General features: G+C 35.2%; 1 protein-coding gene across 2 annotated transcripts; it reads right to left on the reverse strand.

Moving 5' to 3' along the window:
• On the reverse strand, nucleotides 586-18787 carry LOC109360910 (probable WRKY transcription factor 4). Of its 2 annotated transcripts, none has more exons than XM_019606123.1 (4): nucleotides 18237-18785; nucleotides 15751-16475; nucleotides 15509-15667; nucleotides 586-1165 (listed from the first exon to the last, which is right to left on the reverse strand). In XM_019606123.1, the coding sequence occupies exons 1-4, from the start codon at nucleotides 18645-18647 to the stop codon at nucleotides 883-885; spliced, it is 1578 nt and encodes a 525-aa protein (XP_019461668.1). In that variant the 5' UTR covers nucleotides 18648-18785; the 3' UTR covers nucleotides 586-882. The 2 variants fall into 2 exon arrangements, with proteins under 2 accessions (XP_019461668.1, XP_019461669.1); XM_019606124.1 differs by lacking the exon at nucleotides 586-1165 and adding an exon at nucleotides 12940-13080 and having other exon boundaries at nucleotides 18237-18787.

Consider the following 22001-nt stretch of genomic DNA (forward strand, 5'->3'; position numbering starts at 1 on the left):
TTTTCATTGATTCTTTAATGAATGAACAAAGACACTATTTAAAGAGAATAAAGCAGCAATCCTAAGCTGATGATGACCATACAATTGTCATCATCTTACAATATAAGAACATTCTAGACATATTTATATAATATCAATATTTAATTAAATCTAAATAATCAAATATAATTTTCTATTCTATCCCCTTTCTTATGAACCCCATAACAAACAACATTATAGCATTAATCCTATCATACTTGAAATAGTGAGGCAGAAGTGAAAGACCTTGGAATTTTTGTGCCATACTGCAACTGAATAAAATAAGAAACAAACAATCTCACTGGCTATTCATGATTTGAACAAAAATACATCAATGACACATCATTTAAATACCACCTGATTATAATCAGATTTCAACAATTGGAGTTCGAAATGTGAAAATACAACAACAACAACCAAGCCGTAACTCACTATGTTGCGAAAGCTACATGGAGCAATCCTTAATACATTTAACCTATAAGTGAAAGAATTCTTTCAACTTCCATAACATACAAGAATTCAATAAATTATTTGTACCTTAGAACTGCCCTTACATTATTTAAACAATACCAGGAACAGCCCCATACTTCATAAATTATAACTATATATGTCCATATATTAGTTTATATGATCTTCATACCTGTGAACAACATCTTATACAGACAATTCTATAATTTAGGTATGCAAAAGAAAGTAATACATACAGAGAAAATAGAAATCAGTAAATATGCACTCACCATTGCAGTCTCTGATTACACCTTCAAATTATTCTTTCATCTTGTAGAAAACTTCATTCTTTACCAGGTGAGTTCTCTTCATTGACCATTAACTTGAAAGTTGAATAACTGAAATTGGCACCAGAGTTTATACTATAATTTGTTCTTCTTTTAAGCGTAAATGTACCGGTTTTTGGTCATTACTTCCAAAATCCATATCTTTAAGCAAAGGATGCTTCTCGGGCACCACGTTATGCGGTTTTAATGCCATTGAATTGCTACTGGTTGTGTTGTGGCTGCTGTTTCTAGCAGCAGGCACATCATGGTTATGTTTTCCCTCATATGTAGTTACAACAGCTTTGGGGTCAGTTGAAGCTCTCTCAACATGTTTACGCACTGTGCATCCTGCACTAGTACATTTGTAATAACTCCTGCTCACAAAAATGTAGCAACACACTAGTTAAAAACAATTAAAAAGGTAGTCCATTGTACGAGATTCCTACCCTACCTAGTGGGTATGGAGAGGGTAAATATACTTAGTCTTATTCTCACAAGCAAAAAACTATTTCCAAAATTTGAATATATGATTTCTAGATCACAAGATAAGCAACTTTATCATTACACTGAAACTCTGGTCAAAGCAAAATACTAGTTAAAAACATGCGATGAAAGCAAAATACATGCAACGTTAAAAACTAATCTGTTTATCAAATTCATGCCAGATTGAAAGAATGAGCAGGCCCTATCCTCATATGTATTACTATATTACTTGTGAAATGTAGATTTTATTTTGAGAGAAAAGATATATACACTTAGTTTTTTATACAGTTAATGTATCATCTATTATTCATATTCAATCATTATTAAATATTAACTTTTAAATATAAGTAACACCAATGCATGATAGATGATATTTTGTTTGTGTATAAATCATACACTCACAATGCATACATATTACACATTTTAATTTTAATTTTGTTTTTACAAGTGAAATCCACCACTATTACGTTCCATTAGACTAACTAAGTTGGTGAAGGTGCATTAGCAAAGACCCCAAATCCTCCGTCACAAAATAAGATTCTAACCAAGACGAATAATATGCATGGCTCGGTTAGAACTGGCCAACCTAATGCACCACACTCGGTCACGCAGACTATCCTGGCACGGTCAGAAAACAAGGATGACACGATCACGCAACCCAATCTCGCACGGTCAGAAAACAAGGATGACACGGTCACGCAACCCAATCTGGCACAGTCAGAAACCAAGCATGGCACAGTCACACATGCCAACTTGGCTCGATCAGAACCAAGCATGACAGGGTCAGAAAATAAGCATGGCACGGTCAGCTTGACTCGGCCAAAGGCCAAGTCTGATGCACCAACAGAACCAACAAGGCATGGGTCTGTCATTGCTTGCAATACAAGCAATCTTCCATATCTTTCATAATCTTTATTATAAGGGTATTTTAGTGATATCTTTGGGTGGTTAAGATATATATTTCTTGTATAAATACACCCCTTGTAACCTCATGTAATTCAATCAATCAAAATCTCATTATACATTCACCAAAACCGAATTAGGTTTGGTTTTCATCATCTTCAATCTCAAAGTTTTCATTGCTTACTCTCTCTCAAATTCTTTTCTTTCTTATATATTTCATTGCTTATTCAATAAATGTTCAATCTTCTTTTACCAATCCTTCAACCAACACAAATCATCAAATGGATCCATCATATGATCAAGGTTCACCTTTCTTTGTTCACCCTTCTGAGAATCCATCATCTGCCTTAGTTTCACCCATGCTCAATGAGGAAAACTATCATCAATGGTCAAGATAAATGCGTATGTGCTTGATCTCAAAGCAAAAATTAGGATTTGTTGATGGAACCATCCAAATGCCACTAAAAACAAATTCTTTATATCAACCATGGGAGAGGGCCAACAACATTGTCATTTCTTGGATCTCAAGATCAGTTTTACCTTCAATAGCACAAAGTATCTTGTGGATAGATAAAGCATAAGAAGTACGAAATGAATTGAGAGAAAGATTATCTCAAGGCAACTTGTTCAGAATTGCAGGAATCAATTGTCCACTTCAAATAGGGAGACCTAAGTGTCACTAATTACTTCAGTGAGTTGAAGATTCTATGGGATGAACTAGACAACTTTAGACCTCTTTCTCAAGTGTTCTTGTGAAATCCCTTGCACTTGTGATGCATTGATCAATGTGAGAACTCATAGAATTGAGGATAAGGTTATTAGATTCTTGAAGGGATGGGATGATCCCTATGCCAGTGTAAGGTCTCAAATCATGTTGATTGAGCCCTCACCTAACATGAGTAGAGTCTTCTCATTGGTGGTTCAACAAGAAAGACAATTGAACGGTGGAGAACCTAAAGGCAAAGCCTTAGCAACAGGCACAAATTGGAGAAAAGGGTGTTCTTTGGAAAGTAACCAAAATGGAGGAAGAGAATCAACACCAACCTTTGGTAAAGGATCCTCAAATAGCTATGGCAGAGGAAGCAGTTCTTCAAACAACAAGCCATCTTAGAACAAAAATGGGAATTCATGGAAGTATTGCACACACTGCAAGAAACTAGGACATATTATTGATGTTTGCTATAGAATCCATGGATTTCCAATTCACCAAAAATCAACATGTGAACTCCGCAACAACTTTTGATTCTAATGAAAGAAAGAATCTAACATAAATGGATAATTCAGTCTCTCAATCAAGAACAATACAAAGGACTAGTTAACATGCTTCAACAATCAAGAACTGACAACAATCAAAGTGGTGCCAATGTGCTATCAGCAAAGTACAATGTCTCCTTATCTAAATAACAACACTGATGAAGGTATGCTTAATTCCTAATATCAATATGTATCATGGATCCTAAATAGTGGTGCTAGTGACCATATAGCCTCATGCTTATCCTTCTACTCTTGCTATTACAAAATTAAGCCTATTAGGGTCACTTTACCAAATGGTCACATTATCACTCCCACTATTTCAGGGATTATACCTCTAAATAAAAGCATGACCATACCTAGTTTTTCATATAATCTCCTTTCTATTCCAAAATTGACCTTAGATTCATCATGCACTTTGTCATTTAATGCATCTTGTTGTACAATCTATGAGAATAACTCTTTGAAGAAGATTGGTACAACTAAAATTACAAATAGACTAATGTATTGAAGGTTATTAGGTATCAATGTAGAATTTCCTTTTCTATTGTCAATTCTGCCAATATATCCAACTCAGACTTATGCCATTTTAGATTAGCTCATGCTTTTCAATCATGTATGGAAATCATTAAGACAAAATTCTTTTTCATATCTTTTAATAAAGGCAATGTTTGTGATACTTGTCACTTAGCAAAATAGTGAAAATTAAGGGTGTGTGGTTTCAAGAAATATTTTCTATTTCTATTTCATATTTTCATTTTTAAGAAATAATTTTCATTTTCATGTTTTCATTTCTTGAAAACATGTTTGCTATTATCATTTTCATTTTCATAACGATTCATTCTAACCTTTACAAACAGTACAATTTTCCTTACGATGAATCCAATTCTAAATTATAATCACTAAAGTAATCAAACCAATGATTTTATAGGATATATACATATTTGATACTTGCACTTTCTTTCTAATAGATTTTATATCAACAATACATTGAACACTTTTAATTGTTGGACTTGGTCATTAGCTACTAAAAAGATGTGTGGAAAATCTATTACTTAATTAAGGTTGCAATAATTTCAATGAGCGTTAATTTTTATCCCAAAATCATATATTGTCATACTCCTCATCGAACTATTTCAACAATATAGTAAGAGATATGAAAAAAAGTTGTTATTGAGAGATAAAGAAATAAATTTTATAATGAAAATGTGTGATAGCATGGACAAGAGAGTTACTCATCAATTGATTTTGACGTTTCGTGAATAAGTGAAGAGAGTAATTGAAAAATATATTTCCCTCATTTCATATCTTTTGATGTTTAAAGTCTTTAAGGTTATTAACATAGTTTCAAAAAATATTAAATGATATAAAAATCAATAAAATTTGACTAAAATAATCACATTTAATGTACGTTGAAACTGGATTAAAAAGAAAATGAAGAAACATGTGGTGAAAATAGGAGTAATAAATAAGGGTATAGTTGGAAAGAAAAATATAAATGCATATTAGGTTTCTAAGACATCACAAGATTGGAATAACATGGAAAGATTAAAACATCATAAGATATAGAACGAATTGGGTAACAAAAGTCTTAATATTTTTGATAAAATGTCATTGCACATTATTGAAAACGTTGGAAATGACATTTTTTTATTTTCAAAATTTCCGAAAACGAAGCTCATGTTTTCAGAAATATAAAATAAAAACAACACTGCAAACATGTTTTCACCCTCATTTTCTGACTCAATTGAAAATGAAAATAGAAAATAGTCAAAACAAACACACCCTAAGTTTTCCTTTGAGTCAAACACATTACTTAAAACCCTTTGGTATGATACATGTTGATATTGGGGACCAATTTCTACCATATCCATACATGGATATAAATATTTTTTAACCATCATTGATGACTATTCAAGATATACATGGGTATATCTTTTAAAAACAAAAGGTGAGGCATCTCATATGGTGCAAAACTTCATAGCAATGGCAGAAACTCAATTCTCTGCCAAAGTCAAAGTGGTAAGAAGTGACAAGGAATAGAATTTTCCATGGTGTTCTTTTATTCAGGAAAAGGAATTCATGTAGATATACACCAGAACATAATGGTGTAGTTGAAAGAAAGCACCAACATTTATTAAATATATCAAGGGCTTTACTTATCCAAAGTCACATTCCCAAATTCTATTGACGTTATGCTTTGAAGCACTCTGTATACATTATCAATCTCCTTCTCACACCTACCTTGGATAAAGATTCACCTCATGAGAAACTACATCAAGCCAAACTAGATTTATAACACCTAAAAGTATTTCACTCTCTTTACTACACCAGCACAATGGCACTTGAAAGATCCAAACTTTATCCTAGATCAAGTAAATGTGTGTTTCTAGGATACAAGAATGGGACAAAGGGATATATTGCCCTACACCTTAACATTAGAGTCTTGAAAGTAAGTAGAAATGCCATCTTCAATGAGTCTATATTTCCCTATCAACATCACAAAGCTATATCATCAACCTCAAATACAAACCTTAATCCTACACCTCAAAACCAACTCATAAATCCTATATAGCATATATGATGACATTTTCTCTAACCACCACATTCACCCCACACAGAGTGCCGCAACTACATCATGCCTCTTCATGGAAATCTAAAAGAGGAGGTATATATGAAGTTACCCCCTGGACTTTAAGATGCCCCATCATATCAAGTATGCAAACTTTCAGAAATTACTATACGGGCTCAAACAAGCTAGCAGACAATGGTTTGCTAAACTTTCTACACTACTAATAAAGAATGGATATGAAAAATCCAAGCATGATCACCCAATATTCATCAAACATTCCATAGCCATAGTCTATGTAGATGACATTATTCTAACCGGAAACAATATTGAAGACCTTAACAAACTAAAAGTTCTTCTCAGTAAGGCATTTCATATCAAAGACTTTGGTGATCTCAAATATTTCCTTGAATTAGAAATAGCCAGTAACAAAGCAGGGATTTCAATAAACCAGAGAAAATATGCTTTGAAAGTCATCTCAGATGCAGGATTGCTTGGCTACAAGCCCTCATCCACTCCTATGACCAATGGAACACACTTATACCAAGATTCTTGTGCACCCACTCTGATGCTCCAACATACAGAAGACTCATTGGAAGGCTAATTTATTTAACCAATACAAAACCATATATGACTTTTGTCGTGCATCAACTTGCCCAATTCATGGCCAATCCCACCTCAATTCATCATAACACTGCCTTAAACGTTCTTCGATACCTTAAAGGCACACCTTCTCTTGGTTTATTCTTCCCTACAAATTCTGCAATTCACTTAGAAGCATACCATGATAGTGATTGGGCTTTGATAGGCCTCCAATTAGGAGGGTATTTCGGAGAAGAAAGAAAGTTACACATGACTCTAACCAACAAGACACTTGGCAAAATATGAATGGATAGAAGATCCCAGAATCAAAGGAGGAATGTGAATATGAGGAGAGGACGAGTACATTGGCAAAGGGGGAATCATTTTGGGAATTGTGGGTGGCTGTTGTCACAGGCTGGAGAGAGATTATTCCCTTAGTCACTCTATTATACTTTCTGCATTTTATGACTTTCTTATTGTACTCTTGCAATCCTTCACAATAGCAATATACACTCTTTGCACTGTTTAATACAATTTCTGCACTATTCTATTCTTTTTTATGTCCTACTTTCTTCTTAACTTGCTAGTATCTATCAAATTGGTATCAGAGCTCCCGATCTTGGGAACATCTGGATGGTATCAACACGAATGGAAAATAGGCTGGAAAATGTGGAGAAAAGGTTGGAGGGAATACAAACCTCTCTTCAAGAAACTTTAAGACAACAAATGGAGATGCTAATGAAAACCGTGACAGACCGTTTGGAGGAGACAGTAAGGGAAATAAGGGGACTAGGGAGAGAAGAAGTAGGGGAAAATAGTAATTGCGATGGGAGACAATGGAGGGGTGGGGGATACGGCGAGGAAGAGAACCGAAGGGAGGAAAGAGTAAAGAGAGTAGAAATACCATATTTCACAGGAGAAGATCCTCATGGGTGGGTTTATAGAGTGGAGCGCTACTTCGAAATCAATCGCATTCCGGAGGAGGAGAAGGTTGACATTGCAGTTGTATGCTTGGAAGGGAAGGCTTTAAACTGGTATTAGTGGTGGGAGTCCCGCATGATGGTAGCGATACGATGGCCATTGTTCCGTCAAGCATTGATGAGTAGATTCCAGGTGGCATCCTCAGAGAATCCCTATGAAGCATTGATGGGGTTGAAGCAAAGAGGAACGATCATGGAGTATAGAGAACAATTTGAGCTCCGATCTGCTCCGCTCCGGTTCGCCGATGAAGAATTTATGAAGGGAGTGTTTATGAATGGCCTTAAAGAAGAAATTAAGGCAGAAGTGAGGCTTATGAGTTCTGGGGATTTACATAGGTTAATGGAGGTGGCCTAAAAGGTAGAAGAAAGGAATCGAGTCTTGGGGCGATCATGGGGGTACCCAACCCGAGGAAGTGGAACCGGATTCAACAAAACTGCCCTACATGGGCGATGGACCGGGACAAATGATTTTAAAAATTCATCTCATGAGGCTCAACCACATGTGGACCAAAAAGAAAACCCACGAGCCCAATGGGGACAAAATGAAAGTACGGACATGAAAGGAGGATTGGCTGGACGAGAAAGAGAAAATTTCAGCAACCAAAGAAGGGGAGTAGGGTTCAAGAAACTACAGAAGGAAAAAGAGAATGAAAAAAGAAGAAGGAATCTATGTTTTCGTTGTGATGAACGTTACTTCCCCAGTCACATCTACAACAACAAGCACCTTCATATAATCCTACTTGCACATGGTGAAGAGAAAGAGGAAGAAGGTGATCATGAGGAGGAAATAGTAGATGAGTTGAATATGCAGCTGAATGTCAGCAGCATTGCTAGAATGACTTCAAAAAATTCACTCATGCTATGGGGAACAGTTAAAGGACGCAAGGTCATAGTAATGGTTGATTCCGGAGCCTCTCACAATTTCCTATCACCCGGAATAGTTGAAGAATTGAAGATCACCACTGAGAAGACATCGGGTTATTTCGTGGAAGTAGGAAATGGACAGCGCCTTAGTAGCCAAGGAGTTTGTCGAGATGTTGAACTTCAACTCCCAACACTGAAGATCATCCAGGATTTCTATTTGTTTGATTTGGTCGATGTGGATGTTATTTTGGGTTATGAATGGTTAAAAAGTCTTGGCAAATTCGGTGCAGATTTTGGGCATTATTTGCTAGAAAATCAGGATAATGGGAGAGTCATTGAAATTAGGGGAGACCCGACTTTATCCAGAATAGTGGCCTCTGTAAAAGCCATAATGAAGGAGCTGAGAAATGAAGCAAAAGCCTATTATGTGGAGTTTGGAATGATGAGTATGATGTGTTCGTCGGAGCTTGTTATCCCTGGCAGTGTGCAACATCTTATCCAGGAATTTAGTGATATTTTTCAAGAACCAACCGGATTGCCTCCTCAAAGATCGTGTGATCATGCCATTGTACTGAAGGGTGGGGCAGAAATTCCACACATACGACCATATAGACATCCTCACAGTTACAAGGAAGAAATCGAGAAATTTGTGAGAGAGATGTTAGCAGCAGGTATGATTCGGCCCACTGTAAGTCCTTTCTCAAGCCCTTCGATCTTAGTAAAGAAGAAGGATGGAGGATGGCGGTTCTGTGTTGACTATAAAGCTCTCAATAAGGTCATTGTTCCTAACAAGTTTCCTATCCCCATAATTGAGGAGCTGTTGGATGAGTTGGGGGAAGCTTCTCTTTTTTCTAGGATCTGAAATTCGGGTATTACCAGATTCGCATGAAGGAGGAGGACATTCCCAAAAATGCTTTCCGCACCCATGAAGGCCATTATGAGTATGTGGTGATGCCGTTTGGGCTCACCAATGTGCCTTCAACTTTTCAAGCGCTTATGAGTGACGTTTTCCGACCATACTTACGGAAGTTTGTGTTAGTTTTCTTCGACGATATCCTGGTCTATAGTGACAACATGGTATCGCATTGTGCTCATTTGCGGAAGGTGTTCCAAACGCTTAAGGAGCACAAGTTGTGGGTGAACTACAAGAAGTGTTGTTTTGGTGTTGTCTAATTGGAGTATTTAGGACATCTCATTTCGGGGAAGGGAATTGAAGCTGACCCAGAAAAAATTGCAGCAATGAAACAGTGGCCAACACCTAGAGATATTCGCGGTTTGAGAGGTTTCTTGGGTCTCACGGGGTATTATCGTCGGTTTGTCAAAGATTATGAGGTTATGGCTAGACCTTTGACACAACTCTTGAAGAATAACAACTTCAAGTGGTCGAAGGAAGCTCAACTGGCATTTGAAGAACTTAAGGCTGCCATGGAAATGTTACCCACATTAGCTCTACCCAATTTTAATGTACCATTTGAGGTTGAAACAGAAGCGTCCGGAATTGGCATTGGTGCTGTCCTTATGCAGCAAGGCAGACCATTGGCATTTGTGAGTCAAGCCTTGTCTGAGAGGGCAAGAATGAAATCGGTCTATGAACGGGAATTGATGGCTATTGTATTCGCGGTCTAGAAATGGCGACAATACCTATTGGGACATCACTTTATTATCCGGACTGACCAAAAAAGTCTTAAGTTCTTATTGGATCAACGCGTGTTGGCGGGGGACCAACTGAAATGGGTCACCATGTGGATGGGTTTTGATTTTGAAATCCACTACAAACCCGGGTCAGAAAATCGAATGGCGGATGCATTGTCACGTGTTATGGAGTACAAATTAACTTTTATGGTTACCAATGTTGATCTGGTTGAATTGGTGGATGAAATTCTCGCTGATGATAAGTTGTTGCAGCTCTTGCAAGAGGTTGTCCAGGACCCAAAGTCTCATCCAATGTACACTGTTTCCAAGGGTTGTTTGTGGTACAAAGGCAGGTTAGTTTTGCCTAGCACTTCAGCACGCATTCCAGTGTTACTAGAGGAGTTTCATGCATCGCCTTGGGGAGGACATTCAGGGGTGATTCGTACTTATAAACAGATCGCCATGGCATTTCATTGGAAGGGAATGAGACGAGATATAGAAAAATTTGTGGCTGGTTGTGACATTTGTCAACAGAACACGTATCAAGCGTTGAAACCGGCAGGGTTAATCCAACCTCTTCCAATCCCCAATCATGTGTGGGAAGATGTTTCTATGGATTTCATTGGAAGGTTACCTAAGGCAAAAGGAGCTGACACAATTATGGTGGTGGTAGACCGATTAAGTAAGTTTGCACATTTTATCCCTTTACTACATCCTTACATAGCTAAAGACGTTGCTCAAGCTTTTATTAAGGACATCATTCGCTTGCATGGGTTCCCTAGTTCTATTGTTTCGGATCGCGATCGTGTTTTTATCAGTTTGTTTTGGAAAGAATTATTTCGTTTGGTCGGGACCAAACTGCGTTTCAGTTTCGCCTACCATCCTCAAACTGATGGTCAAACAGAAGTTACTAATCGGACCCTGGATACATACTTAAGGTGTTTTGTAAATGAACATCCAAAACAATGGATAAGGGGTTTAATTGTTTGCATAATTCGTCCATCAATATGTGTCCTTTTAAGGCATTTTATGGGCGAGAACCTCCATCAATTATTCCCTTCCGCAACGAGAGTACTGTTGTGGCAGCAGTAGACACATTGTTAACTGAAAGGGATAGCATTCTGCATGAGCTCAAAACTAATTTGGCAAAAGCCCAGCAAAAGAATGCATGATCAAGTAGACAAAAAAAGGAGAGAGGTGGAGTTTCAAGTTGGAGATATGGTGTACTTGAAGGCACAACCTTACAAGCTTCGGTCATTGACCCCGAAGGTAAATGAGAAACTCAGCCCTCGTTTTTATGGCCCATTTCCTATTGCTGAAAGAGTCGGAGTCGTGGCATATAAGCTGCAGCTTCCGGATTACTCTCGGGTGCACCCTGTTTTTCATGTTTCACAACTCAAACATGCACTTCTTGCTAGTATCCCTTGTCAGCAGTTACCAGTTGGGTTGACAGAGGAGTGGGAATTGCAAGTGGTCCCAGAAAAGGTGTTATCCAGTCAAAAGTTGTTGAATGGGCAGTTGAAAATCTTGATTAAGTGGGCTGATCTCCCATACCATTACAGCACTTGGGAAGAATTTACATTAGTCCACGACACTTTCCCTGATTTTCACCTTGAGGACAAGGTGTTGCTCGTTGGAGCGGATATTGATAGGCCTCCAATTAGGAGGGTATTTCAGAGAAGAAAGAAAGTTGCACAAGACTCTAACCAACAAGACACTTGGCAAAATATGAATGGATAGAAGATCCTAGAATCAAAGGAGGAATGTGAATATGAGGAGAGGACGAGTACACTGGCAAAGGGGGAATCATTTTAGGAATTGTGGGTGGCTGCTGTCACAGGCTGGAGAGAGATTATTCCCTTAGTCACTCTATTATACTTTCTGCATTTTATAACCTTCTTATTGTACTCTTGCAATCCTTCATAATAGCAATATACACTCTCTGCACTGTTTAATATAATTTCTGCACTATTCTATTCTTTTTTCTGTCCTACTTTCATCTTAACTTGCTGGTATCTATCAGGCTTCATGCCCTGATACAAGAAGATTTGTCACTGGTTACTACATATAATTGGGAAAGTCACTCATATCTTGTAAATCAAAGAAACAAAGAACAATTTCCAGAAGCTCATGTGAAGCAGAATACAGAGCAATGGCTATAATAACTTGAGAAATAAAATGGCTTTCCTACTTACTAAGGACCTCCATCTTTCACCCTCTGGCACAACCACAATGTATTGTGATAATCAATTTGCTCTCAACATTGCATCCAATCCAGTTTTTCATAAGAGAACTAAACGCATCAAGGTTGATTGTCACACAGTAAGGGAAGAATGTGCCAGAGGATCCTTGAAACTACTCCCTATTCCATCTCACGCAAGCCAATCTGACACGGTCAGAAACCAAGCATGGGCACGGTCACACATGCCAACTTGGTAAATTAGAAACCAAGCATGGCACGGTCACGCAGGCCAACTTGGCTCGGTCAGAAACCAAACATGGCACGGTCTCACAGGCCAACATGGCATGGTCAGAAAACAAGCATGGCACCGTCAGCTTGGCTCGACCAAAGGCCAAGTCTGATGCACCACCAGAACCAGCAAGGCATGGGTCTGTCATTGCTTGTGATACAAGCAAGCTTCCATATCTTTCATAATCTTTATTATAGGGGTATTTTAGTGATTTCTTTGGGTGGTTAAGATATATATTTCTTGTATAATACACCCTTTATAACCTCATGTAATTCTATTTAATTCAATCAATCAAAATCTTAATATACATTAAGCAAAACAGAATTAGGTTTGGTTTTCATCATCTTCAATCTCAAAGCTTTCATTGCTTACTCTCTCAAATTCTTTTCTTTCTTATAAGGTGTCTTAGCTCAATTTTATTTATCTAAACCCTCACAAACATATATGAGATTGCCTATCTGTTACTCACATTTCTGGTTCGTCAACAGCAGACATGTTCTATGTTCAAGAGATTCTGCTGCTGGTGTCTCGCTATTCCAATGCATTAATGTGGTCTACCCAAAACAATTATATTTATATATAAAAATAGTTGTATTTTTTTATTTTATCACATGTAAATTGAACTTGCCATAAATCATTTTTTGGTGCATGCCAGCGGTTTCCCGGTCGATAACCAAAAACAAATCCCTTTTGGAGGTGTAAAATTCATCAAAATGAGTTCTGTTTAGATGGCCTCATATCTGGTTAATGCCTTTTCTTAGTTTTAGTACTTCTTTTTTACAATATACATCTCAATTAGTTTTTCACTCCAATCATAGATTCTTAGAGTTCCAAGTTTATCATGAGTAATATTATATTCTCCTACAAATCTTCCTACTCATAACAAAGTGGCACATGTCACTTGTAAACCAATCATTAAGAAATGAAATATTACCTTGTGACATATGTCACTTTCTTATGGGTAAGAAGATTTTTTTGGTACTACGAAGAGTATCCCCTCATCCTTTAGGGTTAGAAACTAATCCCCTATTGGATGTGTGGCTGCCCCTCGCAACAAGTGTCACTCTCAAAAATCAAACTTTTGACCTTTTGGTCATCCTGGGGATCTAACGAGGTCTTACACCACTAGATCAACACTTTGTTGGTAGGAAGATTTAGTAGGAAAATATATCATTTTTCTTATCATATAGGTCTCACAAATTATCCCACATTTTTTATTTTATTTCATAAACGTTTTTTTTTTCAACTTAAATTATTAAATCATTTACATTTTAATTTTAAAATAAGTACATGGATACATAGTGATAATATTTTTTTGAAGCTAGCTTTTAAAAAATTAAAGGTCTCACATATTATCCCACGTTTTTTTATTTTATTTCATAAATATTTATTTTTATTTCAACTTAAATTATTAAATCATTTTAATTTTATAATAAAATAATTACATGGATACAAACTGATAATAATTTTTTAAGCTAACTTTTAAAATATTTACAATGTATGATATATAAAACAAATCTAATTTAAAGGACTAGCAATTTGCAGAGTGAATAAATGAAGTAAAGGAAGAAGAAGAATTAGGAAAATGAACTGACAGTGACATTTTAAATGGAAAATGAACATGTCTCTAACAAAAAAGCAACTTGCAATGAATTGGTTAGGGGGGTTTATAATGGTATAATTAATTGTGTGGGCTTCCCCTAGACCCCAAGTGATATATAATACCCTCCACAAATGGAATGCATATCAGCTATCTTTAACTTATCCCCCAACCATGTCCCAATCTAAAGAAATTGTGATATCTATTAAAAAAATTGAGTAATGAAAAACATACATATTAATTTTTATTAGGTGTCAAAATTTTATTAGAATGGGACACAATTAAGGACATGCTTTTAGAATAGGTCATCTTCATCCCTAGAAATGACCAGTAAATGTAATAACAATTAGTGAGTGAAGAACAAATTTATATGAATAATTAAGATTCAAAATTAGCTAATAATTAGTTCAAAAGTTTTAAGTCATGTAAATTTATGATTCAATGGTTCACAGTATTGTCCTCAATTATCACAATAATAACATCCACAAGTCATTATTAACTAGTTATTTTATATATTTATTCGATATCTAATATAAAATCAAACTAATATAATAATTAAATAGTATAATATTAACCATAATTTATCGATTTATTAGAAATATTTATCAAAACATGTAATATTTAGTGAACGTGAATTTTGAATATTAGTTATAAATGTTTTTTCTTGTACGTCTACTCTTACTAGACCCTACTAAATGAAAGACTTGTATAGTAGACTGCCCTTTATTAATTATAAATGTCTTTAATTTTATGTATTTTTTTCTATTTTTTAGTATCTATATTGTATGTGTATAATATGATTTTATGATATTCACAGTTGGGATTAGATTACAAAAAGGCCATGCTATTTTTTATTATATTCGATATTATATAGAATAAAAAATGAGAAATTAATTAGTAAATTTCATAAGGGTTTTTGGGTTGGCCTCTATCCACAGTTGACTTGCACAAGGGTATGTGCAACTCCCTTATGCACATGTTCTTAGACTAATAACCCTTAAATGTTTCAAACACATACAAATTCTGTAAATTTAGTGAGCACATAGTACCTATTTTAACCATCTATCAGTGAATGTATAGTAAAAAACTAGAGGGTGTTTCCAAATTGCAAATTACTGTGCAAAATTAAGACATTGACTTTCATATCCGAAAGTCAAACCAAAGAGACCTATGTCTCAGTTGCTCTGATTCAACTAATACTACACAATTACAGTCTATACAAAACAATTTGTCTTGTATGTTTATTAACTTTATAGCTCTATGCAATCAAATCATATGCAATTATTTTATATGATTTGGAAGCTGTAATTTATTTATAAAAAAATGATTAGAAGAACTTAAGATTATAAATAGTACCATGGAAAAATAATTAAAGTGATCACCTTGGATGAGGATTTCCCTTCACCACTTTCTGACCATACTTTCGCCATCTGTAGCCATCATCCAAAAGATCAACTTCGCTTCTTGTTTGTACAATGATTTTGGACTCTGTGACAGTCTTCTGGGAAAGAGGTGCTTCAGAAACCACAAGCTCAGTGTTCCTGCAAGACAGAACATTTCATCACTTCGCGAAGAATTATGCAGGTGTGGAACTGTATGATAAAGGATAAAAGGCAAGACTTGCTTTCTCTTCAGGTTTGGCTCCTTATCATCTCCCACATCCCTATTTTCTACATCGCCTGCTTCCTCACTCACAGTTGATCCAGGTAGTTGCCTGGAAGCTCCCGGATTGGACGTCAAGTCATGTTCAGGCACTGAACAATCAGGCATGCTTTCTTCAAACTTGGTTGAACTTCCTACCCAACCTTGAGAGTTTGGATTAGTATTGGGTTGAACACTTCCATTTAGATTTGAATCACTGTTATCTTTTACACGCCTATTTCCCTGAGGCTTTTCATGGTTATGTTGGCCTTTGTAGATAATTTCAGTTATGCGACCATCGGGTGCACGCTCAACTTTTTTCTTCACAGGGCAATTCAGATGGGTACACTTGTAGTAGCTCCGTGGATACTCACTGCCTTTAACATGCTTCTGCCCATACTTACGCCAGTTGTAGCCATCATCGGCAGGTTTGTCAATGGCCAGGGAAGATGGTTGATATTTCTTATCAGTTTGAGTAAGCTCTGATGTTCCTGGTTGAGCATTCATAGGTTCTGATACAGATGGTAACACTTGCTGCTCTGAAGCTTCATTTAGAGAAAAAGATGGCTGCTCGACCGATGGCTCGGTGGAAGCATTTATTGCAGCAGATGGATGATAATCAGCTTGCATGTGCATATGAGATTGTGCTAGTACAGCTTGAGCTGTAACCTGTGCTAATGCCTGTTGGTGAGACATTCCAAATGGGCTCTGCATACATTGAATTCAAGAGATAATAATTAATAAAAAAATTAAAAACCACTCATGAATATATCCTCCACCACAAGGGAAAAAGATCTCAATGATATATGATAATGAGAGAAATATGTCCAACGCATGATGTAACATAATGCATGTCATTCAGAAACTATTTTACCCAGAAACACAAAATTCCTTTTTGTACAGGGAAGAGACTGATCTAAGACCCTTCTTCTTTAAACACTTTTCGTACAGGTGTCGTATGGTTGCACAGTTGCACATATACAGTAGAGAGAATGAAGGTGGCGGAGGCTGTTATGATAGAAGACGGTGGCAGCGACAATCGGAGAGGGAGAGGGTGAGGCTTAGGTAGGGATACAGAAGGAATTTTCACAACTCAAACAAGAACAAAAAAATAAAATAAAATGGTGCATGTGCACCACTTTCTATGCTGTGTTCATTAGAAGCTGCCTCCCAACTATTATGAAATTTAGCATGCAGTCATGAACTAAGTCAATGCGCAAAAACTATAGTTCTTAGAAGACAAGCAAATTCTGTCATTGTGATGCTCAGTCTCAGCGAACATAAATGGGGAAATATACCCACGAAAGGTGGGTTCAGATGGTAAGCAATTTCAGCTCCAAGGATGAGGACACAAGTTCAAATATTAAGGAAGCAACTCTTGTGAGTTATGAGGAGATCACATAACCCTTGTGCTCCCTAGATCAAACGAAGAATAGTTTCATGAACAGTTGAAATTAACTGAACATATGGTCTGTGGGGATGATACAACATGGTCTCGCACCCAACAAAATTAAAATTGGAAAATATTTCATTTCTTTTAATTATTAAGCAACTTGTAGAGATTTCAATACACCGATATCATCCACAACATTTTTTACTTCATTTGTTGTTTCATAAACACCAGTCAATTCTTATCTTACTTTTATATAAAACACCTTGTCAAAATTATCACGAATCGAGGTAATGCAACCAAAAATCATTTAAATATCATATATAATGTGTATTTCAAAAATTAACCACCACGCCAAAATTATATCACTTAATAATATCAAAAGAAGGGTGCTATTAGAAAGCCAGTAATATTGCATGGACCAAAGATAGAGCCACAATATCAACTACTAGACTGCAAATAACATACTGGAAACAATTACTAAGTACTTTCAGAGTATGCTGCACCAATCCACTAGAATGATATCAAATGACACAACAAAAGCATACATACTACCTTCCCATTTCTCCGACCCTCACCCTCTCAAAAAGGTGGATGACTCCCACTTAGTGGAGTCTGGGGATGATAAATATATGCAACCTTGTCCCGCAAGTGGACATCCTCTTTCCGGATACAAAAGCGTACATACTACATACAGTAAAATTCAGATCAAATCTGAATTGTTGAGATAATATATATGACGATTCGTAAGCATTTTCCTAGAAAATCAGCATCCAATACTAAACAAAGGATCTTATCAACCTCTTTCAAAAATTAAAACTTGGACAAACATCTCTCTAAGAACAACACACCAAATCCATAAAATCACATCCACACTCAAAATCAATAACAACAACAACAATAAGGAACAAGGCATTGGTCCAGTAGTATAAGGTCTCGCTAAATCTCCAGAAATTTCAAAAGGTCAAGGGTTCGATTCATATGAGCAAAACTTGTTGGGAGCGGCAACCACACATCCCGAAAGTGATTAGTTCATTATAAATGAATAAAGAAACAAAAAATTCTCAGATTTTACTCACATGTGGCGAAAAGAACCCAGGCGAGTTGAGAAACCCAGAAGGGCTCAACCCTGGAGGGATTGTGAACATTGGAGAACGAGCAACTACCAAATTCATGGGTCTACTTTGTTTGAACCCCAAACTCTTATGGGTCCCACCGTCATCTTCGCCGGAATTGTCGGTGGTAGGGAAGATAAGGGGCCGAGCTGCACCGAACGCAAGGGGAGAGGCCATAGCTCCGGCGAGGAGCTGAGAAAAGGAACGGCAGTCGGTGTCGGAGTAGACGCTATCGGAGAAGAAGTTGGAGACTAGGGTCATGGGGCCGGGGCTGACGCCACCGGCGGCGAAGAAGGCCTCGGCGGAGGGGCGAGGAGGGAGAGTAATTGTGGGACGCGGAGGCGCCGTGGCGGAATCGGCGTTGGGAGTGGACATTTGACGGTGATTGACGGCGTCAGGTAACTGCCGTTAGTAGTTGTGGAAAATTCTTTGATTTGTTAATGATTTATGGTTGAAGCAAATGATGGGTTTCATTTAGTGCGAGTTATCTTCAGACACGGCACAAAATAAGTCTACTTTGTAGAAACTCAAAATAAATAGATTAGAAAATAAACATGAAAGTTTAGGACGTGTTATATTATAATATTATGCACAGAAAATTACATTCTACTTCTAATGAAGTTATATAAATTATCATATTTATTTTCTACTTGTACACAAATCTTCTTAATTTACATACACATTTATACTCATTATCCTATGAAGAGATAAATGCAATATTTTAAACAATGATAAGTTTAATCTAATTAAAAAAATGATATATTGTAGAAATAAGTTTAAATAGTATACGAATCAATGCATCTTCATTATTTTTGGTTCATTATAATTAGTAGAAGAGTAGTTTAAACGTTTAAACAATATTTTCTTAGAATTAATGATGCATTTGTAAAGATACAAAAAATATTGAAGAGACTTTGACTCTTATATTATTCGGATTTGTCTCAACAGTATATCATATCTTGTTTAGCTTAATTACATTTATCATTTTTTTTTATTAAAAAATCATATTTATTTCTCGTGCACGGGTAGTTAGTGTAATATATATATTTAAATAATGATGATTTATGTAGGCACAAAAAAGAAAGTGATAATTTGTATAATTTCACTAAACATCTCGAGTGATAGTATAATTTTCTCTATTATTTATACACATTTTTAATGATAAATAGTCATTTTTTTAAATATAATTATTTAAAAAAAAGTATAAACATGTCAATTATAAAAAAGAAATAATCTCACTCTAAATTTTAATACAATTAATTTAAGTGGTAAAGAGGTTATTATGTTTTTTTGTATTACCAATGGTATTTTCTTACATTTTGGATAATAAATTAATCTCTTTCAGAATGTGTGGATGTTCATTCCAACAAGTTCGTTTCTAGGAATAAAACCTTGAAAGAGAGTATTATGTTGTATAAAGGTTATGGTATTCAAGTTGTATACATGAAAATAAATAAGTCTTCCAAATTGTTTTATGTCTGAGGTGCATTAAAAATAAATGTCATAGTGGAAGGCTAATTCATTTCTAGATATAGAAATTATAGTAGTTTTGTAATCTATCAAATCCTATAAGAGTAAAAATTAATAAAAGAAATGGAAGAGGGAAAATAGAGCAGAGAAAATATTTTTGAGTTAGGAAAACTGAAAATTACAAGTGCTTATAGCTTTTGGAGGTGTTAGGATGATGGACTCGTTTGAAAAACTAAATGTTGCTTATTTATATTTTAGTGGAGATCGAAATTCATGATGAAAAAGTAAAATTAAGGGTTTTGTAATGACTTAAATATGAGGCTATGAATGAAAACAAAAATGATATAATGAAAATGAAGGGAAACAAAAGACACAAGAGGTGAAAATAATGGGAATGATAAGCTCTTAGAATACCACAAGAAAAAGATCTATTGATAAGTTATAGTTTGGAACTACATAAAGATGTTTCTTGATAAGTTCATGGTTCAAGTAGGAATCTTTGTGAATCAGTCCAAAATTATACACTAAGGAAAGAACTAAACATGACTATTCATATTTTGTTGATTTAGAAATATGGAGAAAATATATAAGATAGTTGGTCTAGACAAGAATATAATCTTTTTTGTAAACACTCATTTTTGTATAACTCATAAAAAGTCCAAAAACCATTTTTACCATCAAAATAACTATGCAAAAATAAATAAATATTTTCAAATTAAAATAAAAAATAATTTAAAGGTTCTAGAAACTCACCCTGGATTTTATTTAAGTTTTAAAAAGAATAAAATAAATAAAAAATAAACACGCTTCTAGAAAAATACACATCGCAAAAAAGTAGTAAGAATAGAAAAAACCTCTCTTTTATTTTTTTGAGACATGTGCATAACTTCTTCAAATCTCTTTTCTTTACATTATGTTTGGTTGCATAGAAAACAAGAGAAAAGAAAAGAGGAGGAAAGAAAAGTGGTGGAAAATTTTATTTTCTACCCTTTGGTTCCAAAATTAAATAGGGAGGAAGGAAAAAATATGCATGAGTCCCACCAAAAACTTTTCTTCCCTCTGTTGGGGAAAAAATAAAGGAAGGAAGGAAAATCATTAAAAATTTCAAATTTGCCCTTCATCATGAATTGAAAAACAATAATCTAGGTGAAAATAAATACAATGTTAGTAAATTTCTTTGTTTATATTCATTTTTATGTGAAATTAGTTAAAGTAATTTTATTTTTATTGCTTTTGAGCTCACAAATAAATAGTAATTATGTATGATAAAAGATAAAGTGAAAAGAAAAAAGAAATATCATTACTTAAAATTATCAACAAAGTAACAAATAATAAATAAATTATAAAGACAAAACACAAATATGTAGAAGTGAGATGATTAAAAATATAAAAGTGATTGTCGAATATCAGTTATATTTTCTTCTAGACACACTATTGTGAAAAAGATGTATGTAAAATGTTGATGATTTTCTTTGAATTTTATAAACAAATATTGTTATTGAACTTAGATTATATGTTACTTAAAAAATATTAATTAATATTATTAAAAATAAATTATTTAGTTGTGTAATTTAAAAATTAGATATCTACATAATTATATAGATATAATGAGGGCATTATGTCATTTTCAGTACATTATATATAATTATGTTTTTTTCCCTCTCACTTTCATTCTATTTTCAATCATACCAAACAATAAAATTATCATCTCATTTTCTACTACTTTTCTTTCCTTCAATTCTCTTTCCTTCTACTTTCATTCCAAAACCAAACATAGCCTTAAGTGATTAATTCACCGTGCAGTTATTGGGAAAATTTACATGGGGTAGTGTACTTTGACTACACTATCCCACATTTGGTATAAGTTTTCAATTAATTATGAGGATGGTGTAGTTTTTATGGATCTCATGGATAGGGTTCACGATTTCACCAAAGTCGCGGACCTGAGCCACGACTTTCTTACATCGTATCAGCCTTTCTATATGTCGTGCACCAGGGACACGACTTTCATGACAATGTCGTGGACCTGGTTCACGAGTTTCATGCAATTCTCGTGGACCAAGGACACGAGATCCAAGTCGTTTCTTAGATCCACGATATCCAAACAACATATATACATCCCCAACTCCGACTCAAACTACACCGAAGGAAGAAAACGCATGAGAAAAATTTAGGGTAAACTGTAATTGAAGAAGTGTGATTATTCAAGAAAACTAAAAATAGTATATTTTTTCAATTCATTTACTTGTATTAATTTTA

Source organism: Lupinus angustifolius, chromosome LG11 (assembly GCF_001865875.1).
Source record: "Lupinus angustifolius cultivar Tanjil chromosome LG11, LupAngTanjil_v1.0, whole genome shotgun sequence".
NCBI lineage: Eukaryota > Viridiplantae > Streptophyta > Magnoliopsida > Fabales > Fabaceae > Lupinus > Lupinus angustifolius.